This window comes from Gekko japonicus, unplaced genomic scaffold (assembly GCF_001447785.1).
Source record: "Gekko japonicus isolate JY-2015 unplaced genomic scaffold, Gekko_japonicus_V1.1 scaffold3701, whole genome shotgun sequence".
NCBI classification, from domain to species: Eukaryota; Metazoa; Chordata; class Lepidosauria; order Squamata; family Gekkonidae; genus Gekko; species Gekko japonicus.
The window spans coordinates 74,940-90,006 of NW_015165348.1; the positions used below are offsets into that span (position 1 = coordinate 74,940).

Genomic DNA, 15,067 nt, shown 5'->3' on the forward strand with positions numbered 1-15,067 from the left:
CAGGCGGCTGCGGTTCGACTCGCGCCTCTCCTCTGCTCGGCTCTCGGCCCCTCCCCCTCTCCTCACCGACCCAGGCGGCTGCAAGTGTGAGCCCGCGGCTCGTCGTCCCCAGGCACTGGCGCGTCTCGGCTCTCCTCCGAATCCTCCGCAGGCCACGGGAAGCTGCGTGCACGGCGGGACTCAAACGACGTGGCCAATGAGACGTGGCCAAGCTGTTGACGGGCAGGCGAACCGTCCAAACACTGTAGGGGCGCATTGCGTGCAGTTTGCGTCTTACTGCTTTATAATATAGGGAGGATGAGAGGCCCAGGTTGGGGTCCTTTGGTGCTGATGGGACCCATGTAAGAAGTACTTTGTTGAAGGCTTCAGTAGTCTTGCTCAGAACCAGTATCCCCGGGTCCAGTGCTGAAGCTGAAGGTGGTTCTGCTGTTGTGTCCAAGGCCTGAGAAGGCTCATTCCCAAAGTGTAGGTGGAAGCCTGGACGAGTGGTTGCGTCTTGGCCTGTTGCATGAACTTTTGACAATAGACCCATATCTCCATGTTGTTCCCTTCCTGGACAGACAAGATACTTATCAGGTCTATTTATGGAGGGCCATTTGCCTCTCCCCACACTGACAATCAAGGCTTGGTTAGAAGTATGGAATCCATCTGTGCGAATGTACAGACTCCAAAGGACCAGTCAGAAGTAAACTGGGATTTGTATGCATGTCTAAATATAGAACATTTCAGTCCACATTCCATAGTAGAACTTGATTGAGGTTATAATGTAGCTCGGGCAGTGGTCCCCAGCCTGGTGCCTGTGGGTGCCATGGGGCCCACCAACACTTTCCTGGTGCCCGTGAAGCGTTTTTTGAAAGTGGGTGGGGCCAGGTGGGGTTTTTGCCCAGTAGGGCTTCTGATGGGCCACTGGAAATCAGTTGAAGAGTTACTGTCAGTTATGCATAACCTCACTCGCGGACATTGTGTGGTTGGTTCGATCTCCCGTGGCAACCATTCTGTAGTTGGCTCCACCTCCTTTGGCAGCCATTTTGTGGTTGTGCCCACCACCCTGTGTCAAGATTCCGAAGGTGCCCACAGGCTCAAAAAGGTTGAGAACCCCTGATTTAGAGCCTCACCATCACTTATGGAACTGAGAGTATGACTTAGAACAACTGCCAGACTCCTTGGGAAATTTGAAGCACCTTTCCCTCTCCTTCCATTCAAGGGGAGAGAGGGAGGTAGAGTGAGACAATTCCATGGTAGTCCTCTAAGCAGGAACATTCTCATAGTGGCCTAGGAATCCTTACTTTTGAGGAGTTTTGCAACGTAGCACGTACTTGCAACTGCATATTGCAGGGGAAAGATCAATAGTTGTGGGCATGGTGTCTTTTAGGGAGGCATCATTGACCTTACTGAAAAGCTCTCGTGTTCTCTAGAACACAGATTGAAAGCCACCTTTCTGTTTCTTTAAGTGTGCAAAGCTAACTGAAAGTCCAGGGATTGGCTCCAGACTAGCCTTTCTGCAGGCAGAAAGATTTCAACCCATGGAGCATGATTTCCCTGCCTTCCCCCAGCAACTTGAAATGCATCCCCCCTGAAATCCTGTTCCTGGGTAGAAGTGATCCCTAAGAACACAATTTCAAGGGGCTTCTATGCAAGGGGAGGAAGGGGAGAATTGCGCTCTGTGGGAGTGCCCACATTAACTTCTGGTCTGGGTCCAAGTTCAGGACACAGGATGAAGCAGACCAGTGTCGATGCAAATTGAATTGTGGCTCCAAAGCCAAGTGGTCTGTGCAAAGGGTGTTGTGATCAGAACTTGCACTGGAAAGTCTAAGCAGAATAGGATTTCCAGTTCCTATTTATATCCTTGAAGGGCATTTGCTACTTGAAGAAACCGTCAGGTGCAAAAGGACAGAAAGAAATTAAAACTCCTTGTGATACCAAGTTCATGAACGAACATATTCATTTGGGATTTCTTAATTTTTCCAATAACACAGACTATAGATAAATAGGATACACACACACACGGCACATTATTACTCTTTCCATGTAGAGATTTTCTGTGTGCACAGCTGACACTGCTTTATTACCCGGGTTTGTGTTTCTTAGTGTCAACAGATGAGATGTGGGGAAATGTGTGGCTGGAACTTTCCAGGACTTAACAGCTAAATTGTAGTCACTCATAGAGAGGGGAGAGAGTTTCAAAATCCTTCTACCCTGGTGTGCTTGGATTAAAGTTACAGCTGCAGTTGAGCTGTAAAAATAATGTCAGGATCCAGACACAGATCTCCCAGTTAGTTTAACCCTTAGAAGCAGTGACCATGACGGGCCTGAATTAGCAATTATGCTGTGTAAGGTGTTGTTTTGGGGGCACTGTTAGACCATCCATACTGTGGCTTCATTACATATGTGGCTCTGTTCCTTTTTGGTATTTATGTGTTGCCTTTCCTCTCAGAGATATTCAAGACGTTACCCCAAAATAATTGGAGAGTGAATCTAGAGTTCCCACTTACACTAACAGCCAAGCCTTCTATTGGCAAATGTCTGTTCCTTTGGAGGAAAGCTGTTTGCATTGGAGGGAGCCTCCAGATTCACAAAATGGAAACTTTGGGTTCAACCCTTTTGGAATTTTGGACTAGAAACATGACGGGTTTTGTGGGTAAAAGCTTTGGTTTTGGTGGTTCTTAAGCCCGCTGCTGTATTTTGGGGGGGTCAGTCCTCCCTGCCCCAAATTTGGAAGATTGTTAATTAACTTTTTGTGGTGATGGATGGGATTTATTTAAGATATGGGCTAACCACTATTTGGGCTGGCAACGCATTTAAAAAGGCATGTGGAATCTTGTCATGAATTAATTTGATAAGAGAACTGTTTTAAGGAACTAAGTCAGGAATTGCCGAGTTAGCTGTCTGGAGCCCTGAAAGCAGATATGCTACATATAAAGATGATCCTGCCTACATATTTATTAGAAGAAATTTCAGAAGCAAATGATCAATTTCATATTTACTTCATTCATAGCCCCCCTTTCTTACTGGAACTCTTATGAAAATAAGCATTCGCATGGATCCCCCTTTTTCTAACAGTTGGGTTTTGGAACAAGTGAGTTAAATTTTACCCATTTTTCCATTGGCCAGAAGAGAGACCACACAAGATGGAATTGTAGTGAGGAGGGAAATTGGGCAAGATTGGATCTTTTCCTCCTTATGGTCCTGCAATAGCTGGTGGAATCCAGCCTCAGGACTAAAAGTGAGAATGAGTTAAATTATTAACTGAAGCCAAAATACTAAGTGTAAAAACATTAATCTGAGGGTCTTTAGTAGGTCACTAAATTAATGACTCATGGTCAGTACTATTGGGTTGATTGTAAAGAAAGATCAATTGCCTTGGGAGCACAGAGGCTTTTCTTTCACAGTATCCCCCACACTCCATGTTTCCCTGTTTAAGGGGGAAATGCTGCTCAAATAAATTATAAAGATGAGTCCAATGGTAACATGAGAAATTTTACTTACAAAAATAGAAGCACATCTTACATGAGATATTCATGTAGGTACATTTAACTTACTGTAAACAGGTTAACTTCAAAAAGGTTAACTTGCTACAGCTACAAGCCCAGGTAAGAGAGAGAAAAGAGGCCCTATATAAAATGAAACACAGAAGGCAAACAAGGGCCAGAGAGGCTCAGCATCTAACCTATGAGAGGCTTGTGGCCAACTGTCAAGTGACAGAATTCTCTTAACCCATTCCCTCCCAAATCCTCTTGCATGCAGTTACAATATCCAACATGTACTTGGGCATCTGTAATTAACATATGCTCTGATCTGGATGGAGCTGCGGTGGCTCAAGTAGTTAAGATGCTGAACTGAAGGTCGGTAGTTCAGCAGTTCGAGACCCGAGTCGCCACATGACGGAGTGAGCTCCTGTCTCTAGTTCCAGCTCCTGCCAACCTAGCAGTTCGAAAGCAAGAAATTGCAAGTAGATAAATAGGTACCACTTCGGTGGGAAGGAAACAGCGTTCCGTGCGCCTTGGTGTTTAGTCATGCCAGCCACATGACCACGGAAACATCTTCGGACAGCGCTGGCTGTTTGGCTTTGAAACTGAGATGAGCACCGCAACCCTAGAGTCGGACTCGACTGGCTTTCGAGCAAGGGAACCTTTACCTTTAGCTGACCTGGATAGCCCAGGCTAGCCTGATCTTGCCAGATCTTGGAAGCTAAGCAGGAGGCTGGTCCTAGCTAGTATTTGGATGGGCGACCACCAAGGAATACCACGGTCCTGACACTGAGGCAGCCAACAGCAAACCACCTCTGAATGTCTCTTGCCTTGAAAACCCTAAATTGTGAAATCAACTGCCAGTTGTATTTTTGTATGTCTTTAAAAATCAATAAGATAAAGGGCAACAGTAACCAGATGAAATCATATTTCTGGGTGAAATCTGCATGCTGGGTTATTTATTAGTTTCCCAGAAATCAATCCTGACATGAGTGCATTTAACATCTAGAAAGTTTGCTTTCCTCTTGGGTCCTCCAAGAGCAAGCCCACAATACAAAATGTCAATCTTTGTTACAAAGACTGCAAAGGTTAGAGGTCCTGGAATTCTAGACGAGAGATACAAAGTTTTGCAGTCACAACATCTTTAAATTAAAATTCCATATTTGCAGAACTCTATTTCACCCAAATGCGTGTGTGGGAGTTACAAGAGAAGAGACTCTAGGAGGAAGGCCTGAGACTCAGAATACTAATAGTCGGGGGAAGGTAAAGGTGGGCAGAGATGGGTTTGGCATGCACTACATCAAACACAAAATTTTCTTCAAGGGTTACCCAAATAGTAAGTCAGGAAAAGCTGAGATGTGCAATCTAGTTTTTCTGTTCTCTCCTTTCTCTAGTTTCTGATATTTTACCACACAGTGCCCTACATAACTCTTAAGCCAAACTTTGTGGCTTTATAGCTCAACTCTGTGGGTCTTTACTCAGAAGTAAGTTACACTGTACAAAGCGGGACTTATTCTCTAATAAGTGTAAGAACATAAGAACATAAAAGATGCCAATGTTGGATCAGGCCAAGGCCCATCCAGTCCAACACTCTGTATCGCACAGTGGCCAGAAATACCAGTGCCATCAGGAGGTCCACCAGTGGGGCCAGGACATTAGAAGCCCTCCCACTGTTGACCCCCCCAAGCACCAAGATGACAGAGCATCACTTGCCCCAGAGTCCCTATCTATACCTTCTGGCTAATAGCCACTGATGGACCTCTGCTCTTTACATCATAACTTCTTTATGGGCAAGAAATTTGGCTTTCGTTAAAGATGAAAGTTGAGTTCTGCAGAGCAGGATGGAAAGACCACTCTGTCGACGGATTCTGCCATACCTTCACCCAAACACAGGGAGGCGGGGGCAGTTAGAATCATAGAATCAGAGCTGGAAGGGACCTCCAGGGTCATCTAGTCTGAACCCCTGCACAATGCAGCAAATTCACAAATACCTCCCCCTCCACACCCCCAGTGACCGCTGTTGTGAGAACATCTGACTCTTCCTAAAAGCCTACTTAAGGCAGTCTCCGGTATGAAGCTTGTTTCTTTTCAACAGCTTTTATTGCCTCCATGATGAGTATGAAACACTTGTTTAAAAAGTGAAAGCCAAGACACATCAGTGCTGGAGAAGATGCTGCTTTTTATGGTGTCTAGTCTGGTCAGGACCCCAGATTATTAAATCCACTTGCCATACATATAGATATTTGAGTTTGAATAATTCTTAAAGTACTTGAAAAAGGAGATGAACTGGGTAAGCTACAGGTTATTTAATACTGAAAGGTTACTGTTGTAATCCTGTACTCCAAATCATCCCACTGATTTTATCATAATATATCTATTTGAATATTATTTTATTCCTGCATTTGCTGTTGTGCAAGAATAACGCTCAAAATGTGCTTTTTCTCTTGCAGACTCTACGGAGGAATGAACTACCGTCGACTTGGCGGTGGCGTAGGAGTTATCAAAATGACACATTGTGAATCCCATATATGGTAAAACAACCAGTGAGAGGAATCCCCCCCGTGTTCATTCCTGTTGAAACTGATCAACCTGGTGACTTCTGAGCTCTCAGAGGCTCTAGTAAAAGCAAGATCACACTTATATTCTTTGCTGGTGCCTCTTCCTGTGGGATTCTAATGGATGCTGAACACATTTCCCCCTCCTCTGCTACAGATACAGAAGACCATGCTAACTTCTCCAGCAAACAGTCTGGAGCACGCAGTTTTCCTTGTCTGTCTCTTTTCCTCCTTCCATCCTGGTTTATTGAAGAAACTGGAATTTGATGTCATTCTAGTAACAAACTAATAACTCAAAGCGTACTTGAGGTCTGTCAAACACGGGCCCATTCAGAGGTGGGCAAGGCATCTGATCTGAAGGTGAATGTGTGTCAGTCACATTCTTCTGTCATTTAGCCCTCTTGACAGAGGGTTTAGTCACCTGTGTTCACATCTACTCCCATCTCATTGAAATGAAAAGTAGTTGCATAAGACCTCATTCATTTCCACAAGGTAAGAGAATGCTACAGGTAGGTTTTGCTTAAATTAAATGACCTACAGTGCTAACTGTTTTTTTTTTTTAGCCTTTTCCCATTTAACTTTTACTGTATGTTTTTTGGATACTATGAAAACCTCATCTTTTTCAGGTTAAATTCAAATGGGTAGATTCTGACTGTATTACATGCAGTTTTCCAGCTGAAGCTATTTATAAATTCTGATCACTGTCCGGATTTTTGAAAGCAGAATGATATTTTCCTCATTGGAAAACTGAACACAAAAGATTAGAATACATGGGAAGAGCAGAAATGTAACAAACTCAGCACTTAGCTGTGGGGAAGTTTGGCTGCCCGAAACGTTTGACAAGAGCACACTAATAATGCTCTTCCTTTCAGGGAAGATCTTTGCATCAGTAATGAGGCTCATGTTCTGCATACTTCATATCTTGCCAGTTTAGGGAGAACACTCCTGTAATTATACCCCATGAACATATACTGTGATTAAGCAGTTGTTGGGACAGAGAAGCAACAAAGTATACTTTTAAGAAGCAGTTGACCTTTCTCTTCTGTCATTTTAATTCCTGTTTCAGAGCACTTTCTTACCCATGAAGCGGTATATAATTTTTGGGCTCCGGGGCATAATGATACCTGCCTTATTACACTTCTGAAAGAAGTGGTTAGAATTATAGTAGAAGTATTTGCCACCTTTTTTTCTGCAGCACAGCTGTCATTCCCTCATTCAGTTCAAAGAATTGCAGCCTTAAACCATCTCCAATCAATTCCCCACCCCCAAATTTAACTGTATCACTGTTGTGGCTTGCTTGGAGAGCGAAGGGGCAAAGACTAAATGCATATTAACCAGTCATTTACGGTGGCCTGCCTGGGCCTTGATGGGCCATGAGTTCTCCAGGCAAAAGCAATGCCAGTTGTTAAGACCTTCCCTATGTAGCTTTAAAGCCTCCGCAGCTTCAGTGTATTCGGGTAGAGAGGGTGGAAAAAAACAGTTAACATAAGTGGCTGTTTGGGGGAAAGCTCAGAGGTGAAAGCCCTTCCTTTTGCCCTAAAGGTTGGCAAAAGGTTGGCATTGCTGTGTTTACATTTTGAACATTTGCACCTTTACAAAGAAAAAGTATTCTGTAAACAGTTGTTTACATATATCATTTATGCTTTTTCTAGCATGAGTTAACTTGTATAAATAGCATTACCTTAATAAAATCTCGTTTTGGGTGTTTTGTTTTGTTCTCAAGGGTCAGACAAAAGAACACTTGGAGCAATTTATCCATTGTTGTATCTAAAACATCTGGTTGAATGAAGGTGTCAAAAGCTCTCTAGCTTTTTCTCAATTACTGGGGTCCTCTGGGTAGAAACTATGTCAATAATGAGAAGGATGTGGTTTTTTTTCCCCCCAGGACCAGTTGGAGTTTGGTAGCTTATCTGAAATCAGTATTCGTTTCCCTCTTCAGAATTCCAGCACCCCTTTTTCAAAAAAAAAAGCAAAAGCCCTGCCTATAGTGTCCCTTTTTTCCTCTGCCCTTGGGTTTCATACATGGAGCACTCTTCCTTCAGTCCTGGTTTTGAAATGGATTCAAAGTAATTATATAGAACAATATGTGCTACTTGTAAGGTACACAGTTTTTTTTTAATACAGTGTGCAGTACTGCCAACCTTCTCCATGATAGTTCCATACTAAGTCTGAATTAAGCTATACAGATGTGATTCTTTTCACTGCATTGCAGATTTGAGTAGAATCCATATTATGTGCTGGATCAATAATAAAAACAATTACACCCTCAAGCAGTTTTCAAGCCATCTCCGCACCAGACAGGTAATGTCCATCAGAGTATTTTTGAAATAGCCAATTCTGTCATCAGTGCCAGGATTTCCACCAGATATGCAGAATGAAGAATCTGTTTAAAAAAAAAAAAAGCAAGTCAGATCAATGCAGAATGATCTGTTTTAAAAAATGCAAGTCAGATCAAAGCAGTATATAATATTCAATTAAAAGCAATTGTTAAAAGTCACAGCCCACTCAGTATATCTCCAGCTCCAGCCAAAGTCTTCCAGTTACACAAAGGCTTGTAGAGTTTGACATAGTCATACTTTTATAGAGCAAAGAAAGAAGTATGCTAGCTGCTCCATTCTCTATTCTGATTTTCAGTAGTAAGAACAAGATACTGGAGATGTTTTAAGGCAGAGGCCTGTGGGCTGGATCCGGCCCCTGCACAACTGGCTGTCTGCTGCTTCCTGCATTGCAGCTCCTTTTGCCCAGTCTCTATTTCCTGCTTTGCAGAGGAGAGAAAGAAAGCCAAGCCTCCCTTCCTTTGATTGGCTGAGGACTCCTCTCCCTTCTCCTCAGGGGGAGGGAAAGAACCAGAGAGAGAGAGAGAGAGAAACAGTCTTGTGGTACTTTTAAGACCAACAACATTTTTATTCCTGGTGAATGCTTTTGTGTGCAAGCACACTTCTTCGGGGGGGGGAGGGGAGCCAGAAAGAGCACACCACAGAGAGAGTCCCATGGCACTTGGAGAGATCCCCATTTCCAGTTCAAACAGATTGGGGGGGGGGACTTAACAGCACAGTTTGCATTCTTTATTAGTGAACGGAAGCAAGAATCCAGTAGTACCTTAACGACTGACAAAATTTGTGGCTGATCACTTCTTCAGATACAGCTAGAATGTGAGTCCATCTGTTCGTATATCTTGAAGAGTGAATTGATTTCAGACACCAAATGACAATAGGAGGCATTGGTAAAGAGAAAAGAAACGTATGTCTCAATTCAGTCCAGGAGGATGCATTGTTTGAAGCTTCAGTATCAGTTGCAATTCAGCAGTCTCTCTAATCTCTTTGAAATTCCTTTGTAAGAGAACTGCTACTCTTAGCTCAGCAACTGAATGTCCCGTAAGATTAAAATATTCCCCTACTGGTTTTTGAATGTTGTGGTTTCTAATAGCAGTAGAAAGAGTAAGAATCCAGTACACCTTAAAGACTAACAAAATTTGTGGTAGGGTATGTGCTTTCATGAGTCACTGCTCATTTCTTTAGACTTGTTCCCATTTATTTTTTGTATCCTCCTGTAACAAACTGACCTAGGTTTCCTGTCTCATTACCAGTGCTGAGATCTCTATGCCTTCTACCCCTCTGCATATCACACCTAAGCCAATCATGTCCACTTTGCCATTCAGCATCTGAAATCATCTTTATAAAGTTTACATGTTTGGTACTTCGTGTTATGGCACACATTGCCAGCCTGACAAAGTGACATTTATGTCAGAACTGGCCCTCGTAACAAATGAGTTTGACACCTCTGTTCTAAGCAGTAGTCCCCAACATGGCTCCAGCAGACATTACGGCACCCTCCAATGAGTTTCTTGGTGCACATTTGCTTCTTCCTCAAAGCATCTCTTGCCCAGAGCAAACAGCTTTCCTCTACCTCACTGGAGTAAGTGGTACTTGCTCCAATAGAGACATTACCTTTTTGCTTGCAGGGAACACCCCTTGGGAAACAGCTGCTTCCATTGCAAGAGGATGTCTGTCTTACAATGTCACAACATTCTGTGAGTTGGTCCCAGGTTCCATGGCAGCCATTTTGTGGTGGTGCCCATTTCCCATTCTCAAAGTCCCAAAAGTAGCTACAGCCTAAAGGAGACTGGGAACTTCTAAACTCTCCCATTATCTGTGGATATTGTAACTACACACTTTTCAGTGGGGGCTGCCAGCTAGTGTAGCCCACCATGCATCATGGCAATTTTGTTCACAAGGCTCCCTTGACTCTCAGCATCAGCATGGGGTGGGAGGGGAAGCTTTAGAGAGCAGCTAAAGGAAAAAGGGAGATGGAGGAAGATCTGCCTCTGCGAGTACCTTATGTTCGTGTTTTACAGGGTTCAATCCTTTGCTTTTATAATTACTAGAAGCAATTTAAAGTATTTTGTTAAAAGAGGGTTATGGGTTCTAACCTCTTATCAGGGAAGGCTCGTTGTGCTGGATGGAAGCACCACTATGGGATCCAAACCAACGCCCTGAAATATTGAATGGTCAACTGGCTAATTCTTTTTTGACAAAACAAATGGCCAATCCAATGAGAAAACAGCCTCCAACATTAAGAGATAGTGGGAAACAATAAACCCCATCAACTGGTTTGCTGTCAGTTAGCCAGGCTCCATACCTTTATTTTCCCATTAGCATGGGCGGAGGCTACAGATGTAGAGACTTTCGCCAGTCTTGTGGCTGACAGGTAGATCTTGAAATGTCTATAAAAGTGATAGCAAAGGCCATCCATGAATAAGTCCACCTGTTCTTGTCGAACTTCTTGTTGAGTGGTATGGATTGAATCCCAAAGGGCTTTTGCATCTTCAGCGTGGATGGCATAAGAAATGTCCAGAGGTTGAGGAGTGCCTGGAACAGAGAAAGTCAGCTCCACTGCTCCTTTGTGACGCTCCATTTTGTACCCAGTCCACATTGCAGCCATCCAAGCAAGGTTGAGGGGGCTGATGGTCAACAGGCTGAAAGAACAGTCAAAAGTTTGCTGAAGCCAAGTTCCAATGATGGCCGAGAGACTCTCTGCCCCATTTACAAGGAACAAAGGGAGGCAAGTAAAATCCTCCACGACTGTTTCTAGAATGTCATTTCCACGAGTACAGCAGAAACAGCCCGTCCACACCACTTTGGGTCCTGCATTTTCAGCTGTAACCTGAGTGAGGGCAGAGGGGGGTAGAGAAGAGGGAGACTGTACAATTTATTTTGATTTAAAATATACAGCTGCAAATTTTGAGAACCCCTTTCTCGAGAAACATTTTAAAACCCAACAAAACCAAGATTGGGCATCAAACACTTAGCAACACATCATGAATGTTCACAGTCAGCCCAGGTTGTCCAAGAGCTGAGTGGTACAGCGACAGTGACAAAAATGAGCTGAATGAGTCACTTTTATAGACTTTGTAACCGCATTCTTCAGAAGTGATAAGAAAAACCTTTAACTACTGTGATGCCTACCTGAATGAGGACTCCTGCCTCGTTCTGTTCTGAGGTTTTCAACACTGAGAGCATGGAGAACTTCACTTTAAACTTAAGGTCACCTTCCACATGCACAGCGAGCCCTTTTTGCTTTTCAGCAGCGATAACAAAACACAGCTGTCTAGAATATTCCTGCAGTCTATCATAAGAAAACTTGTATAGGGGAGAGACGCTGTACAAGGTCAACTGCTTGCGGAGAAGGAAGCCTATCTGAGCATCAGCATTTTCCTGGAATGGAGATAAGAGCTTCAGTTTCACAAGCCATAAGTGGTATCCATAATTTCCATCTTCCAGCCCCAAGTCTAACAGTACAGGAAACAGTACTATAAAAAGCATTTATTAACATTTATTCTTAAAAACTGGAGATAATTTGCAAATAACATGATTGTTATAATCCACACCTTATGCACTGGACTCAAAGGTGTCCTTGTGCAGGCAGAAGATACTTCCAGATTTCCCACTCCTCACTTGAATGCCCCCCCCCAGCAGCACTCCATAGTGTTCCTGAAAGTCTCTCCACATTTAGGAGCAGCTTTTTGGTTGGGGCAAGGGACTGAAGAAAACACGAGGCAGGAAAGATCCATTTTTACAAACAGCAGTCTGCTTGAAGTACTTTGAATCTTGTACCATCCATCTCTAGCCTCTCTATTGTTCAATTTAAATGTTCAGGTATACTGTCAACCTACTTCCCCTCAAACAGCTGGGAACAGCATAGTAAAATTGTAATGGTACAACAGTTACTAGGGGAAAATGGAGTTTGTAAAACAGGGTCACTAAGAGATAAACTGGACAGGGAAAATGGTAAGATCTCATGCAAATGAAAACAGAATTGGAGGAGCAGATTGCTGAAAGCATCAAAACAAACAATAGATGTACCCAATGCAGGAAACCAGCCAGAGAGGCAATTGGGCCTTTGGATTATCCTAACTTGGTTGTCTGGCTTCTAATGCAGTAAGACTGTAGCATCAGATAAAAACTTACTACTATTCCAATACTCCTGTCTTTCAAAAACTTTGTTTAGTTATACCAAGCTTACGGCAGCCTTACCTGTAGGTGAGGAGTTTGCAAAAGTCGTCTCTTAGCCGGAGTCTGACCAAACAAGTTGCCTCTCTTGAGGGATATGCGGCCTCTTGAAAGATGTGCAGTGTTAATGAAGTTTGTACCATGGCCCATGGCTTTTCCTCCAGAATCAGTACCCTGTGCACATATGTAGTTTATTAATGCCATGTTCAGTTCATTCAAGAAAGATGTTCAAAAAGGCCCATTGGCCATTGGACTCTTAAAATGTAGCTATTGAGCCTCTAAGATTATGTTAAGATACAAAATACATTAATATAAAAGGAATTAATATGTACAAAACAACATGTTTAAAACATTTTGTATATAAGATTAAAATTGAAATCTATCCTAGAAATGACAATACTTTGGTGCAAATACTTCAGAGCTGCTGAAAAACATTTAGCAACAGCTTCACTGATTTTTCTATCATTACATGGAATAATGTTTTAAAAATGGTAATCTGCCAAATGGTAAAGGTAAACTGACAGAACAGGAGCAAGCAGGGAAGCTCTGGGTTTAGCATACAACTTGCAAGAGAAGAAGTGGGAGACTCCCAGTGTCCAGCCTCCCCATGCATATTGTCTCTGTTCTCGGAACATCCCTGCAAGCATGCCATGAAGCTCTGCCAAATGAAGTATGTTAAAATGAGCCATCAAAAAAGGCCTTCAATAGATAGGAACTGGCTTATTAATCAAGAGGCCAAAAAACCCCAGATGTTTAAGAAGAAAAGCAAACCCTTATACCCATACTGAAAGCCAGCCTTTGAGGGAATATGTAGAAAAGACATATAACCTCATATCATAAAAGGGAAATCTCAAGAACTGAAAAAGAGCAACTCAAATGATCGAGGAACTGGAGCACTTCCTCTCTGAGAAAAGGCTGAAGAATTTAAAGCAGTAGTTCTCTGGATGTGAAAGTTCATTCCATTACAGCTCTCTGGCAAGGGAGTCAAAAGGCCAGGAGAGAGGAAAAGAAACATAGTGAGATGGGAAAGGAAGTTCAATAATAACTCTGGGATTGCTTCTATATATATATGCAATTGCCATAAAATACAGCCTAGCACTCAGTAATACTATTTTTATTTATTTATACCCCCCTTTTCTCCTCAATGAAGATCCAAAGCATCTTACAACATCATTTTCCCCATGTCCATTTCATGCTCACAAGAACACTGTGATGTGAAGTGACTGGCCTTAGGTTCCCCTAGCAAGGTTCACTGCGGAACAGGAATTTGCACCCAAGTCTCCCAGATCCTAGCCAGACACTCTCACTACACCGTGTTGGCAATGTATTTATGAATGCTTAAAACCACAAACTTATTTATGGGGTAACTGACATGAAATTCCAACATCTTATAGAGGGGAGAAAGGAAAAAGTGTGGAATTACTTTGCCAGTGGGTGTTTCTAAACAATCCACTAGGGCGAAAGGCACGGTATCAATGAAGTGAGTAAAAAAATGTCAGTAGAAAACAGCAAGAGTCCAGTAGCATCTTAAAGACTAACAAAATATGTGGCAGGGTATGAGCTTCCATGAGTCACTGCTCACTTCTTCAGAATACAGCTAGAATGTCCTATTTATTGGAAAGTGGAGTGGTTTCAGATGCGGAATGACATTAGCAGGCAAATGACAATAGCAGGTGAATGACAACAGTAGGCATGATTGGATTTAGGAGGGATACAGAGGCATGGAGAAATCAGCATCAATGAGACAGGAAACCAAGGTCTTGAGTCAGTCCAGGTGGATGCATTGCCTTGAGCTTCATCATCAGTTGCAATTGCTGAGCTGAATTGACAGATGGACTCCCATTCTAGTTGTATCTGAAGAAGTGAGCCCTGTCTCAAGAAAGCACATACCCTGCCACACATTTTGTTAGTCTTTAAGGTGTTGCTGGGACTCTTGCTTTTTCCCGCTGCTACGGAGAGACTAACCTGGCTACCGGTCTTGGTCTAAATAAAGTCAGGAATAGGTGCAGAGCTCGGACAGAAAAATAAGTTCTGACCGGTCAGCCTGTATCTGGACTACACCACTCCGGACTGCTGCGGGGAGACGCGTCCGTAGGAAATCAGCATGCCGGGACAAGGGGTTTAGCCTCGCCGCTTCCTCAAGCGGTTTCGACGCGGGTTTTGTCCAGAGAAGGGCCCCACTCCACACTACACCCCGCCCCTTTCCTGCAGTCTGAAGGGGCCCAGCCCAGCCGCTGCTCTCTCCCAGCCAAAAATACTCTTATTTCTCACGTATTTATTTTTCACAATTCGCATCGTTCCTCATTCAAGGGCGTAACGCGTCACCTCTCCTCCCAAGAAACTGCAATCCACCCTTCACCTGATTCCGCGCCACGTCCATCGGCGACAACAGCCCTGAGGAGAATCTCTTTCTAACGACACGGCACAAAAAGCTGAGGCGGGCGGGTTTATTTAAAAAATTGCCTCCCAGCAACCACTTCGGCGGAGGAGGGCGTATTCTGCGCATGCGAAGGATGGGCGAGGAAGACGCGTCGCC

General features: G+C 43.4%; 2 protein-coding genes across 3 annotated transcripts in view; one reads left to right on the forward strand and one right to left on the reverse strand.

Moving 5' to 3' along the window:
- Positions 1-7,545, forward strand: part of KLHL20 (kelch like family member 20) — a 38,270-nt gene extending 30,725 nt beyond the window's left edge. For both annotated transcript variants that reach the window (XM_015410576.1, XM_015410577.1), the window contains exon 13: positions 5,918-7,545. In XM_015410576.1, coding sequence (XP_015266062.1) covers positions 5,918-6,002 — 85 coding nt within the window. In that variant the 3' untranslated portion in view covers positions 6,003-7,545. The remainder of the gene's footprint in view (positions 1-5,917) is intronic.
- A 717-nt stretch (positions 7,546-8,262) lies between these two features.
- Positions 8,263-14,959, reverse strand: CENPL (centromere protein L). The gene is made up of 5 exons (XM_015410580.1): positions 14,891-14,959; positions 12,556-12,705; positions 11,473-11,736; positions 10,661-11,221; positions 8,263-8,405 (listed from the first exon to the last, which is right to left on the reverse strand). Exons 1-5 carry the CDS (start codon positions 14,909-14,911, stop codon positions 8,334-8,336), a joined length of 1,068 nt encoding a protein of 355 aa, XP_015266066.1. The 5' UTR covers positions 14,912-14,959; the 3' UTR covers positions 8,263-8,333.
- Between the last annotated feature and the right edge of the window lie 108 nt (positions 14,960-15,067).